This window comes from Labrus mixtus, chromosome 13 (genome assembly GCF_963584025.1).
Source record: "Labrus mixtus chromosome 13, fLabMix1.1, whole genome shotgun sequence".
In the NCBI taxonomy this organism is placed as follows: Eukaryota; Metazoa; Chordata; class Actinopteri; order Labriformes; family Labridae; genus Labrus; species Labrus mixtus.
Window position 1 is genome coordinate 24,278,101 of NC_083624.1, and position 21,122 is coordinate 24,299,222.

At 38.6% G+C, this 21,122-nt stretch overlaps 4 protein-coding genes and 1 non-coding gene across 11 annotated transcripts in view; all 5 read right to left on the bottom strand.

Annotated features, from left to right (window-relative positions):
- igf2bp2a (insulin-like growth factor 2 mRNA binding protein 2a) overlaps nt 1-4,084 on the bottom strand; it is a 51,354-nt gene extending 47,270 nt beyond the window's left edge. Inside the window, exons 1-2 of one of the 3 annotated variants that reach the window (XM_061054298.1) lie at nt 3,533-4,084; nt 2,289-2,349 (exon numbers count right to left, since the gene is read on the bottom strand). In XM_061054298.1, coding sequence (XP_060910281.1) covers nt 2,289-2,349; nt 3,533-3,707 — 236 coding nt within the window. In that variant the 5' untranslated portion in view covers nt 3,708-4,084. Of the gene's footprint in view, nt 1-2,288; nt 2,350-3,113; nt 3,448-3,532 lie in introns of those variants that run through there. The other 2 variants (XM_061054297.1, XM_061054299.1) reach the window with 2 other exon arrangements.
- A 3,330-nt stretch (nt 4,085-7,414) lies between these two features.
- tra2b (transformer 2 beta homolog) lies at nt 7,415-12,608 on the bottom strand. 4 transcript variants are annotated; one of them, XM_061054303.1, is made up of 8 exons: nt 12,481-12,608; nt 9,540-9,685; nt 9,278-9,461; nt 8,942-9,130; nt 8,719-8,834; nt 7,959-8,069; nt 7,806-7,873; nt 7,415-7,718 (listed from the first exon to the last, which is right to left on the bottom strand). In XM_061054303.1, the coding sequence occupies exons 1-8, from the start codon at nt 12,511-12,513 to the stop codon at nt 7,708-7,710; spliced, it is 858 nt and encodes a 285-aa protein (XP_060910286.1). In that variant the 5' UTR covers nt 12,514-12,608; the 3' UTR covers nt 7,415-7,707. The 4 variants fall into 4 exon arrangements, with proteins under 4 accessions (XP_060910286.1, XP_060910284.1, XP_060910288.1 ...); XM_061054301.1 differs by having other exon boundaries at nt 7,806-7,876; nt 12,481-12,606; XM_061054305.1 differs by having other exon boundaries at nt 9,278-9,440; nt 12,481-12,605.
- A 1,499-nt stretch (nt 12,609-14,107) lies between these two features.
- Nucleotides 14,108-16,417, bottom strand: hce2l1 (high choriolytic enzyme 2-like 1). Its single transcript, XM_061054306.1, has 9 exons — nt 16,296-16,417; nt 16,146-16,197; nt 15,697-15,756; nt 15,465-15,617; nt 15,253-15,370; nt 14,962-15,140; nt 14,798-14,879; nt 14,583-14,707; nt 14,108-14,493 (listed from the first exon to the last, which is right to left on the bottom strand). The coding sequence occupies exons 1-9, from the start codon at nt 16,365-16,367 to the stop codon at nt 14,480-14,482; spliced, it is 855 nt and encodes a 284-aa protein (XP_060910289.1). The 5' UTR covers nt 16,368-16,417; the 3' UTR covers nt 14,108-14,479.
- A 955-nt stretch (nt 16,418-17,372) lies between these two features.
- On the bottom strand, nt 17,373-20,543 carry hce2l2 (high choriolytic enzyme 2-like 2). 2 transcript variants are annotated; one of them, XM_061054308.1, is made up of 10 exons: nt 20,426-20,543; nt 20,204-20,342; nt 19,123-19,165; nt 18,972-19,034; nt 18,709-18,864; nt 18,461-18,578; nt 18,150-18,328; nt 17,879-17,960; nt 17,633-17,763; nt 17,373-17,496 (listed from the first exon to the last, which is right to left on the bottom strand). In XM_061054308.1, exons 4-10 carry the CDS (start codon nt 19,003-19,005, stop codon nt 17,477-17,479), a joined length of 720 nt encoding a protein of 239 aa, XP_060910291.1. In that variant the 5' UTR covers nt 19,006-19,034; nt 19,123-19,165; nt 20,204-20,342; nt 20,426-20,543; the 3' UTR covers nt 17,373-17,476. The 2 variants fall into 2 exon arrangements, with proteins under 2 accessions (XP_060910291.1, XP_060910290.1); XM_061054307.1 differs by lacking the exons at nt 20,204-20,342; nt 20,426-20,543 and adding an exon at nt 19,268-19,789.
- On the bottom strand, nt 19,810-19,882 carry trnak-uuu (transfer RNA lysine (anticodon UUU)). Its single transcript has one exon. It is a non-coding gene; the product is annotated as a tRNA-Lys (tRNA).
- Nucleotides 20,544-21,122: the final 579 nt, after the last annotated feature.

Sequence of the window (21,122 nt, forward strand, 5' to 3'; positions counted from 1 at the left end):
ACTTTTGTGAATGAAAACAAAATACTAAATTAATGTACATTTGAATATAAAAATGTTTAAATAGGATATCAAAACTAAAACCATTCAAAAACTCTTTTGTCTTTGTTTGTTAAAATATCCTTTCAAATGGCCCTGGTCTTTTACAGTATCCACTTATTAACATCTAAAAATGCATCATTTCAAGATTCTTATTTTTTTGTCCTTTAAAATAGGCACAAATTCTTTCTTAATCCATCTATCCCTGATAGTACAATGTAGGCATCGCCCAACAAAACACAACTAAAATATACAAACAAACAAGACTCACAGCAAACAGCAGCTGAAAGTACAGCAGCCTCAAACAAAGCCAACAGGCCCAAAGAGTTTTTCAATGACAAAAGCTGGAGACACTCACTCCTAAAGGCTGGCTCATCTTTTACTTTATAATTGTAAACATATAGCCTAGGCTACATATTTAAAATTAAATCTAATAATGCCTATAATTATGAGTTAATAATATACTAGATTTAAAATTTTCAAAAAATAAGAGTGGTTTATACATGTAGCATATTTATGAATTAAATGTGTATTTCTCACTCTGCCTAAGATACTAGAATAAATTTAATTGACATATTAAAATGTCAAATAGGCTATTTGTATCACTTTTAAATCTGCAGGAGAGAAAACGCATTTTAAGCTTTTAATTTTCAAATTAATGGAAAGTTTTCTGTTTTGATAGAGATAATCTCTTGTGAAATTTTAAGATTAAAACACATTATGTGAGGGAGTGAGACAGATGATTTAATACGTTCTGAACAAATAAAATGGATTTCCACATGCACGCGAGTTCGCCCACTCCACACTGATCCTCATCGTGATTCAAAATGAACACCTGTACATTTTTACACGGCGAGCATTTCTCTTCCCAGGCCCCTACGAGAAACATGCACACAGGTCGAGCCACGACCTCACACTGCCGACTGAACACAAGCAGGCAGGCACATGTGTGGACATTTGCTCCTTCTTGATTCCGCCTATAGCCGTGCAGTGTGCAGGGCCACCATGGCAGCCATTATGAGGCTCTCCAACATTGGCCTACGTGCACACTAACAGTGGGGAGTGGCGCAGGCTCAAACACAGCGTAGAGAGCCTTGGAGAAAAAAACGCCTTTAAATCAAGTCAGACGGCGTAGAAAAAACGGCAGATCGATCATATTACATTTCTAACATACTTATTTTTTCTGCAGTTACGCACCGCAAGAAAAGAGAAGCTGAAAGGCAGGAAAGTGTAGCAGCAGTAAAGGGGGGGGGGGGACTATGCTGGAGCATAAAGTACAGGTCACGTGTTTCTCCACAAGGGGCTTGAATATTTACCTTTTTGTCACGCAATGTAGTCTTTCCCTAAAGCCAAACGCATTGTAGTGAAACAGGGTGGTACCCATACGTGCAGGGAGTCTATAGGCTGCTTAATCTGACACAAACGTAGGAGTGTATTACGCATTACGTACAAAGCGGGGGAAAAACGGTTTAACCTTTATTCATATGGAATCAAAAGCTCGTGGATATCTTTTACTCTGCGTGGACAAGCTGGTACAAAAACACACAAAAAAAATGTGTTGCTGTCGTCGTTGCAGAGTTTAGGGTTAAGCTATAGATAAGGTCACACAAACCTTCAACTCCGCTTTCCTAGCACACACACACACACACACACAATCTGTGTTTCTCACATACATACACACATGCCTATAGCAGGAGGGGAGGATCATCTGATTGGTATGCAACGCACCGTGCATTGCAGTCTTACAGTCAATAATGAAACCTTACTTAATCGCCCACATGTAGGAAAACGGCCATATTGGGAGGAAATACAAGCACGTTGATTATCATTTCAGAAAGTTTAACTAACAGTAGGCCTTTGCTATTTCTGAGATATTCAATTAAGACGCAGTCATAACATGTGTGCACTGTGTCCATGTTGCACAGTGGGATAGGCCTCACTGCAGATCACGCGATAGGGCAGCAGCCATCGTGTGTTCTGCGCACTAAAAAACTGTCTTTGTCGCTTTTTTCTTTTGTTTTAACCGCCATGCCATCACACTTCCATCACCAGAGACAAAACAACACCAGCCCGCGTCAAAAAAAATCACACGCAGAAGCCCCCAAAAAACGAGGGGAAATCTGCTTGCTATATTTCACAGCGGAAGCACACAGGTCACCCAGTCTGTCATGGGGCACAGTATAGGCGTAAGGCACAAATTGTGTGTTTGAGTGTGCGTGTAAGTGAGTGTGTGTGTCAGATTGTAGGCCTACCTTAGTTTTTTGGGACAAGAGTAGTCTACCTCTATCACCTTTCCGTGTAATTCAACTTTACCTGTAGGGACGAAAGTTGATAGTGTAACATTAGCTGTGTGTCATGAAAGTAACAATGCAAAGCTGGTAGGCCTTTCCAGCAACACTTTGAATCACTTCTCCAAGTAGGTGCGTCCCCATTCAAACAGACAACCCCCCGAAAAAAAGTGCTGTACGCGGACGCGTTACGCGCACGGCGGCGGCTAAACTGGCTATGTTTACATTAAAACAAACACAAAGTGGGACATTATGGGGATCACAACTGAGGGAATCGGCGCCAAAATGAAGCATGATAAGCTTATATACTATGTGGGGAAATGAGCAGCCATGCTTTCCACTCCCACAACCCTCGCAGTGCAATGAGGGGTATTTTTTCAGCGCTGAGTAAAGAATGCAACATCAAAGAGGGGCTTGTTTGAAAGCAGAATGGCTTGTTACTCTTTCTATCCTGGGGTAGGTGTTTCTTAATAGGCTACTCCTCGTTGTCCCAGCCGGTGAAGCTGGATTTGAAGCGCTCTTCGGCGAAGCTCGAACACGGCTTTTCGTAACTATTATGAGTGGCCCTGCCTGGCGCAGCACGGAATTAGCGTCTCACCTCGTCCCCCTCTCAGCTACCTGTTTATTAGCTCTTTCCTCTGGACCCCCATGACCCACCTCCAAGACACCTCGTAAAAACATACCCAGACACCAGAGGAACATGGATCTGACAAGTTTTCCGCGCTCGCGTCGCTCTGCTCTCCTCAATAAAATCAAGATAAAAAATAAGTGAAAAATAATTATGCCTACCCGAACCATCAGACCATCCCATACATTCCAGTGGGTGATTGCAAAGTAGCGCCCCACACTATCGGAATCTCCAAAATATAGGTTATTGTGCGCGTTAAGAGCGTTACGACGGCTCGTGTTTTCTTTAGACAAACGGGCACTAAAGCCTTCAGTGTGTCCTGTGATCGATCATTTATCACATTTCTGTTGGAGCGTACATTGCTGAGCGTTCATCTAAACTCCGATGGCACACGGATGTGATCGCAAACACTGTCCCGACCATTAAAAACAATATGAGCTTACACAAGCTAATTATTCATATTTCACATTTCGGAAACCTCTGAGCTATTGTTGTTTTGACCTGATCGTGCAGTTTGACCCGCAGTGAATTATTTCCCCCCCTGTCACCAGCAGCATCACTTATCAAATCCAACACTTACCACAAAGAATCTCTATAGCCTTTATGGCCGAGTTCTGGTCGGGGAAGTCCACAAAAGCATAGCCGGATTTGAGCAGGACCTGTTCGGCCACTGGCAGCTTTCTCTCCACTAAGAGCTGCTGCAAGTCCTCGACAGTGACCGAAGGACTTAAATTCCCAACGTATAGTTTGTTCATGATCTGAAAGGAAAAATCTCGAAGGGGTTTCAGATCTGAGAGGGAGACAGCGGCGATATTAAAGAGTAGAAAAAAAAATAGAAATTAAACAGAAAAAAAAAAGGTTTTCGGATTGGAAAAAAATGAAATAAATAAACAGCAGCAATTACCCCCCAGGAAATTACTAAACTATAAGCGACCCCCCAGCACCAACTCTGGCCCTGGTCTAACTCTTTTAACAGGGACTGGGGGGGAAAGTGTCGTTACGACGCCCCTCTGGAGCCAACAAGCACCGCCTCTAAATAAAATCTCTCTTAAAATCACAAGAAAAACTGTTTGGAGGTGCATGTGGGCTCACTCCCGGTTCTCCGGCGTAGAAAGTGCATTAGGCTCTCTGTAAGTGGCATGATGATCACTGGGTGCATTCAGCAAAGGGATGGGCTTAAAAGAGGCAGAGGGGTTATTTCATCAAATCATAATAAGGGCCGTTCCTTGGGTCCCTCCAACTGGCTTAAGTGAAGAAAAAAAAAGAGAGCTACTGTGACGAAAATCAAGTCGATGTCACTGGAGTTGTCGACCCAAACGGTGTGACTGATCCCCACAGTTTGCCTTTTATTTATTTATGAGTGACACGGAAATATGGATTTATGGAGCAGTGTAGCCTACGCAAGGGTTTAAACCTCTCCATGGAGGCCGGTTTGAAGTGTTTTTATATAAATCGTCTTTTTGTATTTGCTAAACTACAAATAAAATAAGAGAATGCATGTTTTTTTTGTAACAAAACAGAAAGTGAAACAATAAAACAGTGAATCTTTTCCATTCTTTCTTTTATTGACGTAGTGGAATAATAAGCTCTACAGTTTACAGTTCACTCTTATCAGCAGCCAATATTTCCCTATAATAACAACAACGACAAATAGTATAATTAAAGGTAACTGCAACTTATTTCACTTTGCATTTCAACCTGTGGATAGTGATATAATCCATCTGCAAAAAACTGTAAAGCCGAGCAAATATTTACTTGCAGAAGCTGATAAGAATTGAGGGGATTCCTGGCCCTCTCTTGTATTTTTGCATGAGGGAGGAGCCCTCTATGCAGTGTCACTCAGCCAGTCTGAGCTCATACTCCAGGCTACACACTTGATATAGCATCTTTTTTATTGGTGATGTAGGTGTGTGCATGTGGGTGTGTCTAGAAGGGGAGGGGGAAGCTAAATAAGCAAAGTGGGTTTCTGCTCAAAGGCTGAAGTGTAAAAGAAAGGTGAGGGCGTAGGACACCCACAGCTGCAGTGCTCGTGCACGGATGTGTAGTCTTGTACCTACAAAAGGGGAGGGGCTTTGAGCCTAAAGGGGAGGAGCTTTGAGCCTACAGCACTTGAGTGTTTCTACATGTGACTCGCCTGCGCCTTGGAAACGCTTGGAACATTACTGCCACCCTACTGTAGTGAGGAGAGTGCCAGCAGCAGGAGTGACCACCATTCCTCTGCTTGTTTACGACAGTGTGTGTGTGTATGTGCGTGTGTGTGTGTGTGAACAGAGGAATGTCCAAGCTGTGCCCTATTTACAAAACAGCTCTTTAGTTACTTTCCTGATGACATGCTAACAACAGTTTGTGTGCAGGCCTATTCACAGTTCATCAATTAACAATGTATTGACTGCATTGAATGGTTAGTGTACTAATTTTACAACTTAGACATTTATTATAAATTAAACATCTTTTTTTTAATTAATCGCACTCATGCTTCATGTGAACGTAAACTGTCTACTTTTCCAAATGAAAGTGGACAAACAAAATACATACGTCACTACAGTGTGTCTCATTTTCATCCTTTCTGGATTAAATGTTGAGCAAGTCAGTGACAAAAAATGAAAGTGACTATCTCTGAAACTGGAGAGGATGTTGACTAATGTCTGAAGTGTCCAAGGTGGGGGTCTATTGTTGCTGCTTCCTCTAAATCTGAGCACCTTGATTTGTCTTATCTACTCTTGTGTTCCTGTTCATTTTATTTGCTCTCACTGAATATACCTCCAACCGTTACTGACAGTTGTAAACTGTAATACCTCTTCCCTTTAACCCAAATTCAAGGTTACAAGTTCAGTTTATTCACCCATACAACATTATTATGACAGTCTTCCCTCCCCAGCCTGGGGGGTTGGATTAAAGAGACATTCCCAAAAAAATACATAAAATATAAACTAGGATTGGATTAAATTATAAAACTACTGTTGACATCCTGCTTACAGGTTCCTCGTTGTGCTGCTGTGGGATAAAACCTGACAGTTTACACAATCCTGTTATTATCCAGACTGCCTCACAGGCTCTTATTTGCTTTGTTGTTTTCACAATACACCGACATGTGAATATTTTTTTTCTCAATTATTGAGCACTGGTATGGTTTGAAGAACTAACTGTTAAAGGATTATCTCCTTTCTATGTGGATTTCTTTTACTATCAGTATATCAGCATAACATGTTCTCAAGACTTAATATGATACTGAGAAGAGACAATTATTACAACATACAGTATGTGTGCATTTTTATTAAATCTACTGAAAAACATTATTTTCATCACTTAAGATCAAATGATATTACTCTGAGGGTTTATCAAAATGTTTAAAACAAATGGTATGAAAATAGTGTATGCAGTCTAAATGAAACTGTTCACTCATTTTGTCCTTGCAGATTCTTTAAAAATTATTCCATAATCTGGACACGTAAGAGAAAAAGCTTAAACACTTATACTATCTTTCTTACTAGATGGCAAACAAGTGCACTGGCCCTTTAAGAAGCTGACTGTTATTTACCTGGGGATCTGAGGTGTATTTTTTTAAACCACTGGCAAAAAATATGGTTAATAATTAAGTATAAATGGTATTGTGTTCTGTTTGTGATGGATGCTGGGAGAGGTGTGGACTGCTCTGTGACCAGCAGGGGTTGATGTTGGACTGAAGACCCTAACAACCACAAGCTGCTGGCGCTCTCTCTTCTCTCTCTCTCTCTCTCTCTCTGCTCTCGCTCTCTCTCTCTAGACTCGATTCACCACATGGTGAGTAGTAGTTTGTTTACTGAGTACATGTTGAAATCAACTTAATTTGTTTAACTGCATTTGCTCAAAGATGAGTCAGCCTCATAAGTCAGCTAGAAGAATGTTTAAGACTTGTGCCTGCCTGATGAGCAGTGGCATTTTAATGACATATTTATAAAATGCAGTCATGGAGTATTAGCCTGATAATTAAGACTGAACTGCTTTTTCAGTTTATCATTATTAGAGTTAGTGCAAAAACCTCAAATGTTGGTAGAGATTCAATGTCTGGAGGGGTATATGTTAAATATATGTCAATATAATTTGATTTAGTAATCAGCCTTATTACTCCGTTTAGTAACTTTGAAACTACTGCTCAGTTTTTTCACAGACAAATTGTAAAACTCTTGTTTGGACACATTTTAACTTCCTGTTTGGGTATACGAGTGTTTATAGGACAACAGTATTAAAAGGCTTGATATGTGACCTCAGATCATCTTAATTATAGATTTTTCTAGTTTATCAACTGGCATAGGCGCTTTTAATCACTTCAAAGCACCATTTGAAATGACTCGACACTGGCCTGTCAAGAGGTTTTTTAGGTAGAGGATGAGATGATGTGGAAAGTTGAATTCTTCACTAATTAAATGGATAAGCAACAAATAGCACAGTGTTAAAGGGCTGAAAGGACTGACAGGAGCCAAAATGACAAAAGGCATCTTCCTTTAATATGTTCAAGATGAATTTACACTGAATATGCTTACAAAAATTAAAACATTAACATATTGATAATGGCTGATACCAGCCATACATTTAAATTAAAAACAAGAGGGGACAGCTTAGTGCATCTCAATGACATTGCTTCACAACCGATCTCAGGATAAGTTAACTACTCACTTACACAAGCAAAGAGAAGTGTGATGATCACCTTAAGAAAGACGATCAATCAAACCAATCAGAAATACTTCCACTCTGAGCTTTGGAAAGAGGAGGGGGCTTTCAATAGCGACCTGTGAAACAAAACAGTCATTGTTCAACACATTGTAACCTGTTGAGTTCCTTAATTAAACAATTTGTATTTTCTGAAAAGCACTTACAGGGAGAGTAAGACCGTGATCTGGAGCGAGACCTGTAAGCCCCTCTGTAGTACGGAGACGGAGATCGCCTTCTGAAACAAGACAACACCAGCAGTTTAAAATATAAACAAAAGGGAAAAGTTTAGAGCCAATGTGTATGTGTAAATCACACACCTGTATGATCTGTAGTACTCCCTGTCGTCATAGCGATCATAACCTCCTCTGTCGTATCCTCGGTCGTAGTCCCGTGAATTACGCCGAGGACCACTAGGACCACCTCCACCACTATGCAGGAGAAAAAACAGTTAGTCATACAAACATTATTTCTATAATTATGTTACCCTGTACTTCCAAGTCTATTGTTAATGTTCTTCCTGAGCAGAACTTTGAGAAAACAAGGGGCATGAGCATTTATATTGTCAAACCGAAATGTAGAGAAATAAATACAAACAATCACAGTAAAAATAAATAAATACATAGGGTCAATTTCAGCCAAATTAAACAAATATCAAACTCTATTCAGTTCCTTTTTTCTTCTCTCTTTTTTGATCTGATTGCAAGATGCTGAGTGAGTTAGAAATAAAAGGGTTCAAACAAAGCAACAAAACATCTCAGTCGCAGGAGCACCCTCCTCCCATTTAATTACATAACACTTCTTCTACTGCTAAACTTGCCCAAGCCCAAAATATCTGATAATATGTTAATAGTCACAGGTGGTCATTATGATCTCAACATAACACATGTAAAGACTTGCTTTCCAAATGAATGCCATTAGCCCTTGAGCATTTATTTTTTTACAATTTATTTCAAAGACAGCCCTCTGTTGACGACTTTGAGTTTCAAGCACTCTTCTTTTAAATCTCAGATTAAAACTAAGAACGTCCATGTCCTTTAAATGGAGGAACTGTGTGGTCGTGTGGTATTGACAACTTACTATGTTGGCCGGCCCATGTAGATTCCAGGAGTTGGTGTGTGAGGTCTCTTTGTGATGGAGAAGTCAACCCTGATCCTACGACCATCCAGCTCCATACCATCGGCTCGTTCCTTTGCCTGACAGTGAATAAACACGTAAATGACCCGATTAGACTTCAAAACAGTAAAAAAAAAAAAAAAAAACAGGTTTGGCTGTTGGCCCTTCTCAACCCATAATCTCATACCTCCTTAGCGTCTTCTTTGTTCTCAAAGTAAACAAAAGAAAAGCCCCTGGACCGCCTTGACTGCTGGTCATACACGATAGAAACATCTGCCAAAGGGCCGTATTTAGAGAAAACGTCCCTCAGATCCCTCTCTGTGGTGTACAAGCTCAGGCCAAACACTCCCAGGCAGCAGTTTGGATCAGGATTAGCCTGCAATGTTTAAGTGATTGAGGCTTTGTTATGATCGTGTACTGCTTATATATTCATGATTGATGCTGGAAAAACCCACATTAAGATGTTGATTTTCTATAAAATATAACAAAATTTTTGTTCAAAGAAGTTCCACTGAGCACTTACGCGGTTGCCGATGTGTCTGCGGCGCTTAGACATTGGTGAGCGGCTGTGGCTCCTGCGCCGGCGCTCTCCACTGTAGGACCTGCTGTGAGATCTGCGGCGATAGGACCTCGAGCGGGAGCGAGAATGGCTGTAGTGTCTGCGTGAGCCATGGCGGGAATGTGACCTGAAAAAGAAAAAAGAAATACTTTAACTACAACTAAAGCTGCTTCAATAGACACAGGAGTGTTTTTACATTGTAACTTCTAACAAAATTCTAACTCACCTAGATTTTGACCTAGAACGAGATCGCGATCTGGAGTGGGAATGGCGAGATCCTTCTTTTGAACGTGCAGGGGAATGAGCCGGGGAGCGGCTTGCTGACTTCCCCGAGCCCTGTGGACTCAAGCTCCTGGATCCAGAGCGAGACTCCTGAACGAACCACACACACCAATACACCAGTTTTCAGCATACATGAGTAGCTGCAAGGTCTAAAGCAGGGGAAATTAATCTAAATGATTTTATGTAGTAATGATTAAAGACTACCCTGTGAACAGTAGAGAAAAAACAATACAGAATTTAGGAATGTGATTAGGAATGCATTTTAATTCTATGTTTGTTCACAGGAAAAGTAATAAATATCATAACATGTTTATGTGATTGTCTACACAATGAAACTAAAAATGTATTGATTTTAACTTAAGTTGTGTTGTATGTAAAAAAAAACATGCACACATGGACAAACAGACCAGAAAATTACTTAGCACAGTGACCTTATCCAGATCACTTCCTTCCTTAACTTCATTTCTTTAACTTCATTACGTCACATTATTCTTCTTTCTTCAATTGTCTTACTTCTTCTTACTTCACCCATCTCACACACAGCCCACACTTCTTCCCTCCTCATGTTTTAGCATGCAACCAACAATTGAGCTTCACACATCTGAGCTTCATATTATTGAAAATAAAGTGGATGCGAGACTTCTTCCGCATTTTCTTCGTCCAACCTTAACCTTTATGGAAAAGAAAAGGATGAAGAATATATGACTGCAATTAAAACCGCACCCTCATTCAATTTTAAGAGAAGTTATCAAGATCTAATGACATGCACGGGAATGTTTAAAACCTTGTTACACAAATCTGAAATGTTAGCTCTAAGTATTTCTCTTTCAGTGGTTCAGATTCACTGCTATGTATTAATGGCATCTTACAGTTTGACAAGTATGATATCGGAAAATGAATTAACAGTAGCTGTGGCTGCACCAAAATACAAAATAGATAATTTACAAAAAACACATTGCGTTGTCCTGCAATGTCTGCGTCAGTCAAACTGTTTGTCAAGTAGCCTTAAGAGGCACTACAGTAAGTATCAAACCACTGAATGTGAAACAGCCCCCTCCCACAGCAGAGCTTTAATTTATTAAACAAATATTGTTTTAAGGTTGACCTTATGACCTCAAGATGCTGCTGCCACTCATTTGCTCAAACTTGCCTCAATAGAGCTCAACAGTGACCGCCCACTTTCTCTGTGGCTCTGGTTCCAGAAGTAAATTTCCCCATTAAAATCCTCCATTGATTTTTCAATGGCTCCTTATAGCAAGTGATTGAAGCCTCGAACCACGACAACCAGCTACCCCAATACTCAAGACTATAGTACAGTCAATTCTGCGCCAAAACGGCATTAAAAGACTGAGAAAAAGGTAAAAGTACATAACTGTGGACATAATTTTCATTCGAGTGAATGAACTACTCATCCCACAATCCATTGCAAATGATATCGGTTCACCTTAAAAGTAACTTTTTTCATTGTTATAGATACTGTTAATACAAGTGTACTATGTTGTGGAATATATAAATGACATTCACCGCTGCATAACAAGGTTATTAGTACTTTATGTGCACCTATCTGTTCACATAAGGCGCCGAGGGGCGGGAAACATTGCTATGGTAACAGAAAGCTCAACTAAAAAGCGATGTCACTGTGACATTCTTAATAAATGCAAATAAATATTGTTTTGTTTATTTAACAAGGTTGATATCACACAAACGTGTTTCTCCTACAGGAGCATATACCATCTTTCTACACTCAGGTAGCTAGTTAGTCTACCTTAGATGGTTATGACATTATGGCTAATAATCAAATCCGCTATGGAGAAAATGAATAGGGTTTTTACTTCCTGAACCACACTGTTGAGCCCTACAATAATCTTGATCACACTATAAACTGAGAAAAAATATAATGTGCGGCACATATAACACACTTTTTATGATCTTGTATTGTAACATACACACAAGAATTTAATTAATTAAAACGTATCGGACTTATTATGAGAAGTAATAAGATTGTTCAGCAAACAGCCTCCTATTAGTATAAGATGGTCTTTAAAAAAAAAAAATCTAAAAGAGTGAAAATATACAGGGCTGTAATACTTAGAATCCCAGCAAATTGTCTCCAGTGTTTTAAAAACATGTGAACATACTGGTCAGTCCTGTGACAGGAGTCAGGAAACTTTGCTGTTTCCTGCAGTGAAGAATGTTCTCGATGTCACTTTTGAAAATTAGAGTTCAATGTGCAAGTTAATGCAAATGAGTGAGCAGAAATGTTGAGGCCGTTCATTTTGTTTTACATTTGTGTAAATATTTAAACATTATCATGTCATTGATTGACAGCATGAAAGAAAACATGATGATATTTTACAATTGTTAACGCATATCACTGAAAGATAACATCTCCAAATACAGTTTACTACCAAACGACAATTAATAAAGTAAAAATTATTCAATTATTATTATTATTATTGTTATTATTATTAATAATAAGTATTGTTATTGTAAAACCATAATCCTGCAGGTTTCTGCAGAGTAATGTTTCCATTAACAAAACATTAGACATACCTTGCTGTATTTATAACGCAAATTGTCTAAAAAGTAGATATATCAATTACAATTCGTCATTGTAAGGATAAACATTCAAAAGGTATTTATGTATTTGTAAAAGAGTAAACTGGTTGTCTAAAGTTAGCATCGACTTGGTAACATGTCTCTGTATGTTTGTATCTGCACATCATACACAGAGGCTAACGTTAGCTAACACTGATGAGCTAACGTTAGCTTTGGATAGCTAGCGACAAGATACATTATAATGAATCACCCGATGTCAATTTTAATGAGCAATACAAGCAAATTACTTCAAATGATATTTAAGAATTAACAAGACTCATACGTACTCGCTCGCCATATCCTTTTTCGTTATCGCTCATTGTTAACACCTGTGACTTTGTTACGGTGTTTGAGCCCTGATAGTAGCCAGCTTGCTACAACCTGCAGTCTGGTTAGGTGTTGCTGTGGCGACCTCTGTATGTCAGCTCTCCGCCCCTCAGGCCTGCTGCTGGGATAGGACCCGGATGAGACACAAACCAAAGTGTGATGTACAAAGATCAAGTCCCTACCATGAGAGGTTATCAACAGAACAGATGAAAAGGTAAAAATGTCATTATATTTTCCTCTAATGTTCAGTAAGAATAAAAAACAAACAAACAGATAAATTGATAAATTGTCCTTTAGTTAGAGACAAGAAAACATATTTATATTTTCATTTCATTGTACAGTGTTCCCCTTTGTTATTTTTTTTGTATTATGTCTTTGCTTTAATACAGTGTATAACTTCTGTACAGTTTATTTTAAATCACTTAGCTGTTACTACAACTTATTTATTTTTTACTTTTACTTTTTTTGTACTTTCTACTCTTTTTTTCTTATAATGCTATTCTATTTTATATATAATTTTAACTTTTTTGTAGAAGCTGACTCAGAGAGAAATGCACAATAATTCCAATGTACCTGTACTGTCCTGTACCTGTGCAAATGGCAATAAACATCTATTCTATTCTATTCTTTAATAAACACAGACTCTAACTGGATATTTTTTATACCCCAGAAACCAATTTGATCATATCCGCTCATCAAAGAGAAGTCGATGCATTAAGCTTCTATTTTTATAAAGACTGCATTTTAAGGTTCCTAGTAGGCTATAATTATTTGACAAAGTCCAATAATTTTATAATAATATAAATAACTCCTTACCAGATGTTACCTTGACTGTTTTGTTGTTTTGAAATAATACACATCAGCCAATAACACCAGGGTTTTCAAAGATAGATTTGTCATCGCTGTATTATATAGGGCTAGTCCACATGCCTTGATAACCATACCACACTGCAGGGTCTTGTAGAGAAATGTGTGGGGACTGGCTAAGCTTTTGTGACACAAAAATACATTTAAAAAGAGAGAGGTGTAGCCTAGTTCTCCGATTAGTCTAGATTTTGATGATAATGGATTGTCTTATGATATTGAAAAATAAGAAAAGAGGCTCAAGTCTCGTAATGCCAGCCATAGTGCTAACTTCTTATTCCTGCTATGTCTTCATAATCTATTAACTGTTTCTTTGCCTTTCTTTTTAACTCTTATGCAGTGGCATGGAAAAGCATGCAATACCTGACACCCTGTATATAAGAAGGAAATTATGTCTTTTTCAGTGTAACATCACCATCATGTGTTTAGCTACTCATTAGAAAGTAGGTAGCAGAGGCAGGAAAGCACCTCAAAGACAAAAGGTACAAGCCTCTGGAGCAATCGTTCAATTTGATCTCTCCTGACATTTACAAATTAATATGTATCTATTTTTGTGGATGTTTTGAATTAAACCTAAATCATTCCACATGGGTAAATGCAAGTAGAGGGATCATTAACTTTCAATCAGATTTGAACAGACTGACAGCCCCCGCCCCAAACAGATTGACCACAAATCAGAGAGATGTAACAAAAGATTTTTGAAACAGACCATGACCGTTACTGTTGCATTTTTTATTTATTTAAAAGGCACTGAAGGAGGCAGAAGATTGAACAAACTGATTCATAGACTGGATGCAGTGATAAGTGGCAGCAGCTGGGACATAACATGTATCACAGAGCGGAACTGGAAAAATGCTGCTCTGTTATTCTTGTCCCTGTATTTCTCTTAGATCAACTTAATCATCAATTAGTAGAATGTAATCAGAACAGAATAAATGCCATGCAATGTTACACAATAGAATTTCTGCTGAATCAAAATATAAGTCAGGAAAAATGAAATTGCTATAGAGTGAAGCTGCATGTGTAACCTACTCAAGACCACAAGTTATGATACACCATTTCCCAAATGTGACAGATAAAAAATACAGGATCCAGTTACTCGTTGGCACCTACAGTGAGGAGAAAAACACAAGTATAATCAGTCCATGTTAATGTAATAAATATTTCTTACTGTCTATAAATATGTACATTCACCTACCACAGCTGTATAGAACATTGATCTTATGAAGATCTAGCATGCTGGGTCCATCTCTCTGGCCAATGGGGATGTAAGGATCTGGTTTGGGAATGATCGTTGGTCCGCCGTCTTCAGAGAAGGCGTATCTGGATGCAAGATAAAGTATTAAGGTACTTTCAAACCACCAGAAAAATCCTGCAAACACTGTATTTGTATTGCGTCAGAGAGCAGCTCACCTTCCATAATGCATGACAGAGTTGTAGTCATATGGACTATTGAGGTTGTTTGTCAGCTGTTTTCTGAAGTTATGCATTTGGTCTGTCAAATATTAAAGGACATTTTGTGAGACGAGGAATAATCAGGTACAGAAAGGCTTTCTGAAAGCATTATTAAACCATACCTGGGATGATATTTTTCCATACAATTGACACGTAGCGATCTCTGTCAGAACGAGACTGCTCGTGTACAAAGCCGAGTGCATGCATAAACTCATGGGCAGCCACTCCTGACCACATGCACCCGGGGCTCTGCAGGGACAGGGTCTGGCTTCCTCCAGTCTGTCCCAGAAACGACCAGCAGCTTTGGGAGCAGAACAAAAGTAACACTTCATCATCATGACTGCGATGCAAAATCACCACACAAGAACCCTACACGCAGTACATCCTTACATGTAAAAGATAGAAATAATTACCCATATCTAGGCTGAATATCAAGGAAGCTGGCCTCATGAGTGCGTGGAACAAATTTAATACATGTTGCAGAGGAAATGTCCTGCATCCCCGATTCTATGGTGATTCTGTCCATGTCATCTGCAATAAATAAGAAAAACCTTCAGTTAAAGAGAAGTATTTGAGCTCCCCCTTGCTTTGAAACACTTGTTTTAATGTGTGGATTGAATCATACCATATAGTGGGGAGAGAATGAAAGGTACATAAACGAATCCATCAATCGCTTTAGGCCACAGACAGGCATTGCCAGGGCAGGATATGGCACTCCGTATGTGCGAACTGGCAATGTCTCCCTCCCTCAAAGTCAGTCCTCGTGGGGCTCGGAACTCTGATAAGAACAAAAAAATCATTTAACCAGCAACACTGGAAAACAACAGTACAATTGATCAAATGTAAAGTTTCCTTACTTCTGTTGACTTCCAGGATTTGATCCATTGCATTCATTTCATCACGGTCCTTAACCTCATCTGAACACAAAAACAAAGACAGACTTCATTTTCTACCAGTATTATCAATAATAATAGCATAATACAGAAAATGATTTGCATGCCTCATGAAGCCTGTGTAAGTGTTGAGTTATTCCTTTAGAATAAAGGCTGGTTATACGGCATCATGTGGCTGCAGGGCAATTTGAAAAACAGCAGCAAGAAAAAGAGGAAGCTGTGCCTGCACACTTGTGTAAGACCACAAATAAATGTTACAACATTTCAACCATTTGGTCTTCTCCGGGATGTGGCCCCCAGTTTTCCAAAAAAAAAATATCGCCTAAAGAAGGCGAGAAAATATCGCAATTCAATAAAGTTTTTTGTGGCAGTGAGCAGGTGTGCAGGCAAAAGCATTTTAGCTTTTAACCCACCTGAGTATTTCCTTTTGAGTCTCACTTTTCCCTCGTGAAGTCCAGTAGAATTCTGTAAAACAAAAATGCATCATTATTTAAGTTTTGGTTTACAAGCATGACAACATACAAAGGCCAATTTTATCAAAAAATATTTCTCTTGGTACTGACCTTAACAGGTAAACTGCAGACATGGCTCAACAAGCCCAACAAGACACACAAAAGGGTCGTAGACGAATGCATTGTTGTGTTCAGTCCAGTGCAACAGCTAACTGAACTCCTTCCCTGCACTGGATCTATATACCCACTTCTCCTCCTCTTTTTTGTACCAATTTGGCACATGTTCTGTGATGAAACATGATTAAGACCCCTAATCATCCAGGGTATGTAATTTACCCAAGCGCACAGCTGATCCCAAACAGGTGGTCCTGATGCTGACCTTCACTTTGGCCCTGTACTTAGCACACATGTGAGTCAGCACTTTCAGAAATGACACTCACAGGTGTCTGCAGTTGGATGCACTACACCTCAGTAGTTGCTGTTTCAGCCAGTCCAAGAACTGGCAATTTGTGTCTGACTGTACTAGAAACCAGTGATTTTGTGATAAACTATCAGATGATAACTGTCCTCACAGAGATCATTTTGTCACATCAGTAAATATTTTCCAGATAAAAAAACATATCCCTCTGTGCACATGATTTCTATCTCTATCAAGGGGCCAATTTGAAAGGCAAAGCCTGAAGAAAAATTCCCATAAGTAAGCAGTTTATAAAATCTTGGCTCTGTGGCTATGCTGCAGGATCATCAGTACAATAACATTTCTGTATCTCAAGAGTGCTTGGTTTGAAATATGGATGGATTCCTGGCTTGATATATCAGAAGTTGAAGTACTTTATAATGTGTTTGTTTTGTTCCATGTTTCTCTTATGTTTCATTTTTGATACTTTTAATATTAATCAGTTTTACACACATACTAGGTTTATTTTACTTTTTTCTTTAATGTGCTCACATGATCCACCCTTCAATTCTTTAAAAACCTTTGCATGCATGCAGAGGATTACATCTTCCTCACGATAAAGTCATCTCATACTGATTAGTGAGAAAGCTTATGATGTAAGAATAAGTATATATAAATGACTACTTTAACCAGACTCTCTTATGTTTCTGCCTTGACTACAATAGAACAAACCTGCTCACTTTCTCAACCTTCTCAACATCACCAAAACAGACACATTGAACATAGTCATGTAAAGCTTAAGTCAATCTTTATTGAATTTTTTTTTGCATGATATAACATATTTTTTATTCAAGGAGCTTTCAGAACATTCCTGTTTGACCTCAGTTCACTTTGGTTAGTTATCATCCATGTCACCTGCAGAGAGAAGCAGACAGGCATCAAACATATGACAACGAATGATACGTCTAATTTTAGGTTAAGTTAGTATTTACCCATTTTCTTATAGAGTTACAAGCTCTACATATTTCCTGGAAGCATGTTTAGTACCAACCACAATTATAAAGCTTGTTGATCTTCAGCTTGTCAATGTGGCTGAGACTTGTAGTCTGTCCCAGCTTTATGTCCTTGGTGTTGCTGTTCTTAGGAATGATCGTTGGCTCCCCATCCTGAGAGTAGGCATACCTAAGCATGTGCATAAAATATGTTACATTACAATACATCCAACACTACATACATACACACAAACATAAACCCATTATATGGTATATTGACCAATTGACATCAAATGAATGCTTACATCCCGTAGTGCATGATCGAGCCATAGTCATACGGAAGATCCAGATTGTCAGTCCTGAATTTCTCAAAGTTCCTCAACCGGTCTGTAAGAAGAAAAAAAGAAAATAAATTATGAGCATTTTCTTTATTATCATTTAGTATTTTACAAATTTGTTGTGGAAATTGATTTAAAAAAAAAAACAACAACAGTTAATTCCACATATTATTTCAATTACACCTTGTGGATATCTCATTCCCCAATCCCACCTCCCTTCCTGCCTCTTTAAAATTACCCCTCCAAATGTTTGGCCACATGACAGTGACATAGCTGTCTCGGTCGAAGCGGGACTGCTCATGCACAAAGCCCAGGGCGTGCATTAATTCATGGGAGACCACTCCGACCTGCAGGCAGTCAGGGCTCTGGAGGGACACAGTCTGTCTTCCACCACGCGCACCAAGGTAGGACCAACACCTAAATGTATTGATAATTGAAGGGTTTTTTTAATTTAAATTGCACAAACTGCTGCTATACAACTCTGTGTTTCACAACTCCTCCACAACATTTGAAAGACTGCCACACTGTGGGTTCAAAATTGGGTCTCACCCAGACTTTGCTTGGATGTCAATGTAGTCCTGCTGGTGAGACCGAGGAACAAAACGCACACAGGTACCTTTCTCGACATTTTCCATTCCTTTCTTTATCAGCTTTGTCTCCATTTCAGCTGGCGTTTGGAAAAAGTAGAGAAGCAGAACATTTTTTAATCCACAGATAGCCTCCAAATTTTGCAAATCTGAAGTTGGCAAGTTTATCAGACTGAAACCTTTTGCATTGATTCACACAAAACAACATACTGTATTCAGTTGAGAGCCTATACGCAATATAGACATGTCCATCCACTGACTTATTCCAGAGGCAGCTACGAGCGAAGCAGACCTTGGAGCGTCTTCCTGAAGAAACAGCGATGTCTCCCTCTCTGAGGCTGGTCGTGCTGTCTATGATTCGGGAAGCTGAGACAGAAAAATGAATCATTCGAAAGAGGCCAACAGGAGCTCATTTGTTTCAAGTATGTTGTGTAAACAGAAAAAACATTTTGAGTAAATTGTGTGCAACTTACCATGCAACTCATTAGCTTTGATGATTTCATCCATTGCTGTCCTCTCACCATGCTCTCCGCGCTCTAAAGGAGAATATTTTTTTAGTTAGTGAGTGCAATATTTCTGCTGTTAGACTTACATTAACATTAAGATAAATCCTGCTGTATTTACCTTTAAAGCCAATGGGACCCCATTTTGGGCTGAAGAAAAATTTCTGCAGAAAAAAAGATGTACAATATATTGTCAATTATGTTACAGCCTTAATATGTTTGAGTAAAGGTTAAACTCCAATCAATGAGAATCAATGTATATTTACCTGAGTATGTATGGAGGAGAGAGAGGTGGAGACCAAGCACAAGAGGATAATCCACTTCATTGTTGCTAGTCAGATAGAGTAGTTCTACAGTATTGCCATTTTACCTGCACTAACTCCTAGCTTTATAGGTGTTCCCGATCACTGTGCTAACATAATACCCATGATTTTCTCAGGTAAATTGCAGGGTTACTGTTATTTGTTTGCGAGTGAGTTTAATCCCTAAATTAGTTTGATTCTTACATAAACAACAACTCCAAAAGCAGGATAATGTGTGGTCTCACTCTGTGTAATAACAGCCTCTCTTCAATGACTAGCTTTAAAGTCAATGGTTTAAAGTTTGGCACAGGTTTGTGTCAATTTCAGGCTTTAAATACCGTGTGCACTTACCAAGAGTACTGTTTTCTTTCTACTATACTAAAGATTAACAACAGTAGACGTGCTATGTTAACGTCTGACAACAGATGATCAGCAGCTTGCGCAAAACCCATACAATAATAACATATGTTCACGAACACTCAGTTGAAAAAAGAGAAAAATACTGTCGCCCGAACAGGGACTTGAACCCTGGACCCTCAGATTAAAAGTCTGATGCTCTACCGACTGAGCTATCCGGGCTCTGACACAGTAACCGGAAGTGCTCTTTATAAACTTCCGCCACGAGTACACTCTAACACGAGTTCGAACCGCGTTTGGCCGGTTGAGCGTTCAACAGATTTTGTAACACAATTTTGTCTCAAGCGAACAATATACAATGACTGCATTTAATAACCAAACCACAGAACAACACGAAAATGATTCGGTAGGTTCAAGTAGATTTGTTTAGCGTTTGCTTGCTATTTAGTTTGCTAGCTGCTAGTGTGCGGCTTACTATAGATTAAACATAAGTAATTAATTAACATATCGCATTAATGTAAAGGAAATGTAATGGCAACTTACCGACACAACAGCGAGTGTGATTTATGCAGTTTTATTTAGAAAACAAATGTAAAATGTGTTGAGCAGGTGTTCTTCGTCTCGTTAATTGAAGGAGCAGATCAGAGAACTTCGGCATGCTGTCCAAGAAAACACTCGAAAACTGGAAACGGTGCAGCAGCAAAGACTCAGTGCCGAGAAGGAGATAACTCGATGGTATTGTACTTTTGATATTGATTTATTTACCCACGGTTAACGTGTAAAAATACGAGTTTGTTTCCACCTGCGTCCTGTCGGTGACCTAACGTTTCGCATACGTAATTAAGCGATCATCGGTTGGCCAATCAGCTACCAGGATTAACTGAACGAAAGCGAAAGCACCTTGTCTGACCGATCTACGACGAAACAACTAGCGCGCTGTTGATTGATTGATTGATTACATTTATTTCAGACATATCAAATTAACAAAATACAAAACAAAATGAAAAGCACGAAAATACAAAAAACAATGTTCAAATTATTTCACAAAAAAAGGAAAAGAAAAAGCAAATTACATATATTCAATTGATATGCCTGAAAAGGAGTAGGAAGAAGTATAAAACTTATTTAATCCTACCCCTTTTCCACAGCTCAATAATTAATATTTATTAAATTAAATTAACTTTCTGTGTTCTTTATAATCTCTCTCTATATACAATCTATCTATATTACTATATTTATGATACTATATTTGATATTTACAATCCAATGATTTTCCATACATATATACAACTTGATATACTATGATTTCTTTATAATTTATATATTTATACAATCCATATATCTATATCTATATATACATATCTATTTGTACAATTTGATGTACTATATTTTCATTTTATATATTTATACAATCCTTATATCTATACAGTTTGGTACAGTATGTTTACAATTATACATTTAA

Coding starts and splice junctions, on each gene's coding strand:
- tra2b (XM_061054301.1), bottom strand. CDS start 12,513: ATGAGCGATAACGAAAAAGGATATGGCGAGCGA. Junction 9,462..9,539: donor CGTTCTAGGTCAAAATCTAG/GTGAGTTAGAAT, acceptor TTGTAGTTAAAG/TATTTCTTTTTTCTTTTTCA. Junction 7,877..7,958: donor GAGTACTACAGATCATACAG/GTGTGTGATTTA, acceptor GTCTTGTTTCAG/AAGGCGATCTCCGTCTCCGT.
- hce2l2 (XM_061054307.1), bottom strand. CDS start 19,327: ATGAAGTGGATTATCCTCTTGTGCTTGGTCTCCACCTCTCTCTCCTCC. Junction 19,166..19,267: donor TCTCCTCCATACATACTCAG/GTAAATATACAT, acceptor TTTTTTCTGCAG/AAATTTTTCTTCAGCCCAAA. Junction 17,961..18,149: donor GTGGCCAAACATTTGGAGGG/GTAATTTTAAAG, acceptor TTCTTCTTACAG/ACCGGTTGAGGAACTTTGAG.
- hce2l1 (XM_061054306.1), bottom strand. CDS start 16,367: ATGCATTCGTCTACGACCCTTTTGTGTGTCTTGTTGGGCTTGTTGAGC. Junction 15,371..15,464: donor CATTCTCTCCCCACTATATG/GTATGATTCAAT, acceptor TATTTATTGCAG/ATGACATGGACAGAATCACC. Junction 14,708..14,797: donor TCTGTCATGCATTATGGAAG/GTGAGCTGCTCT, acceptor TCTTGCATCCAG/ATACGCCTTCTCTGAAGACG.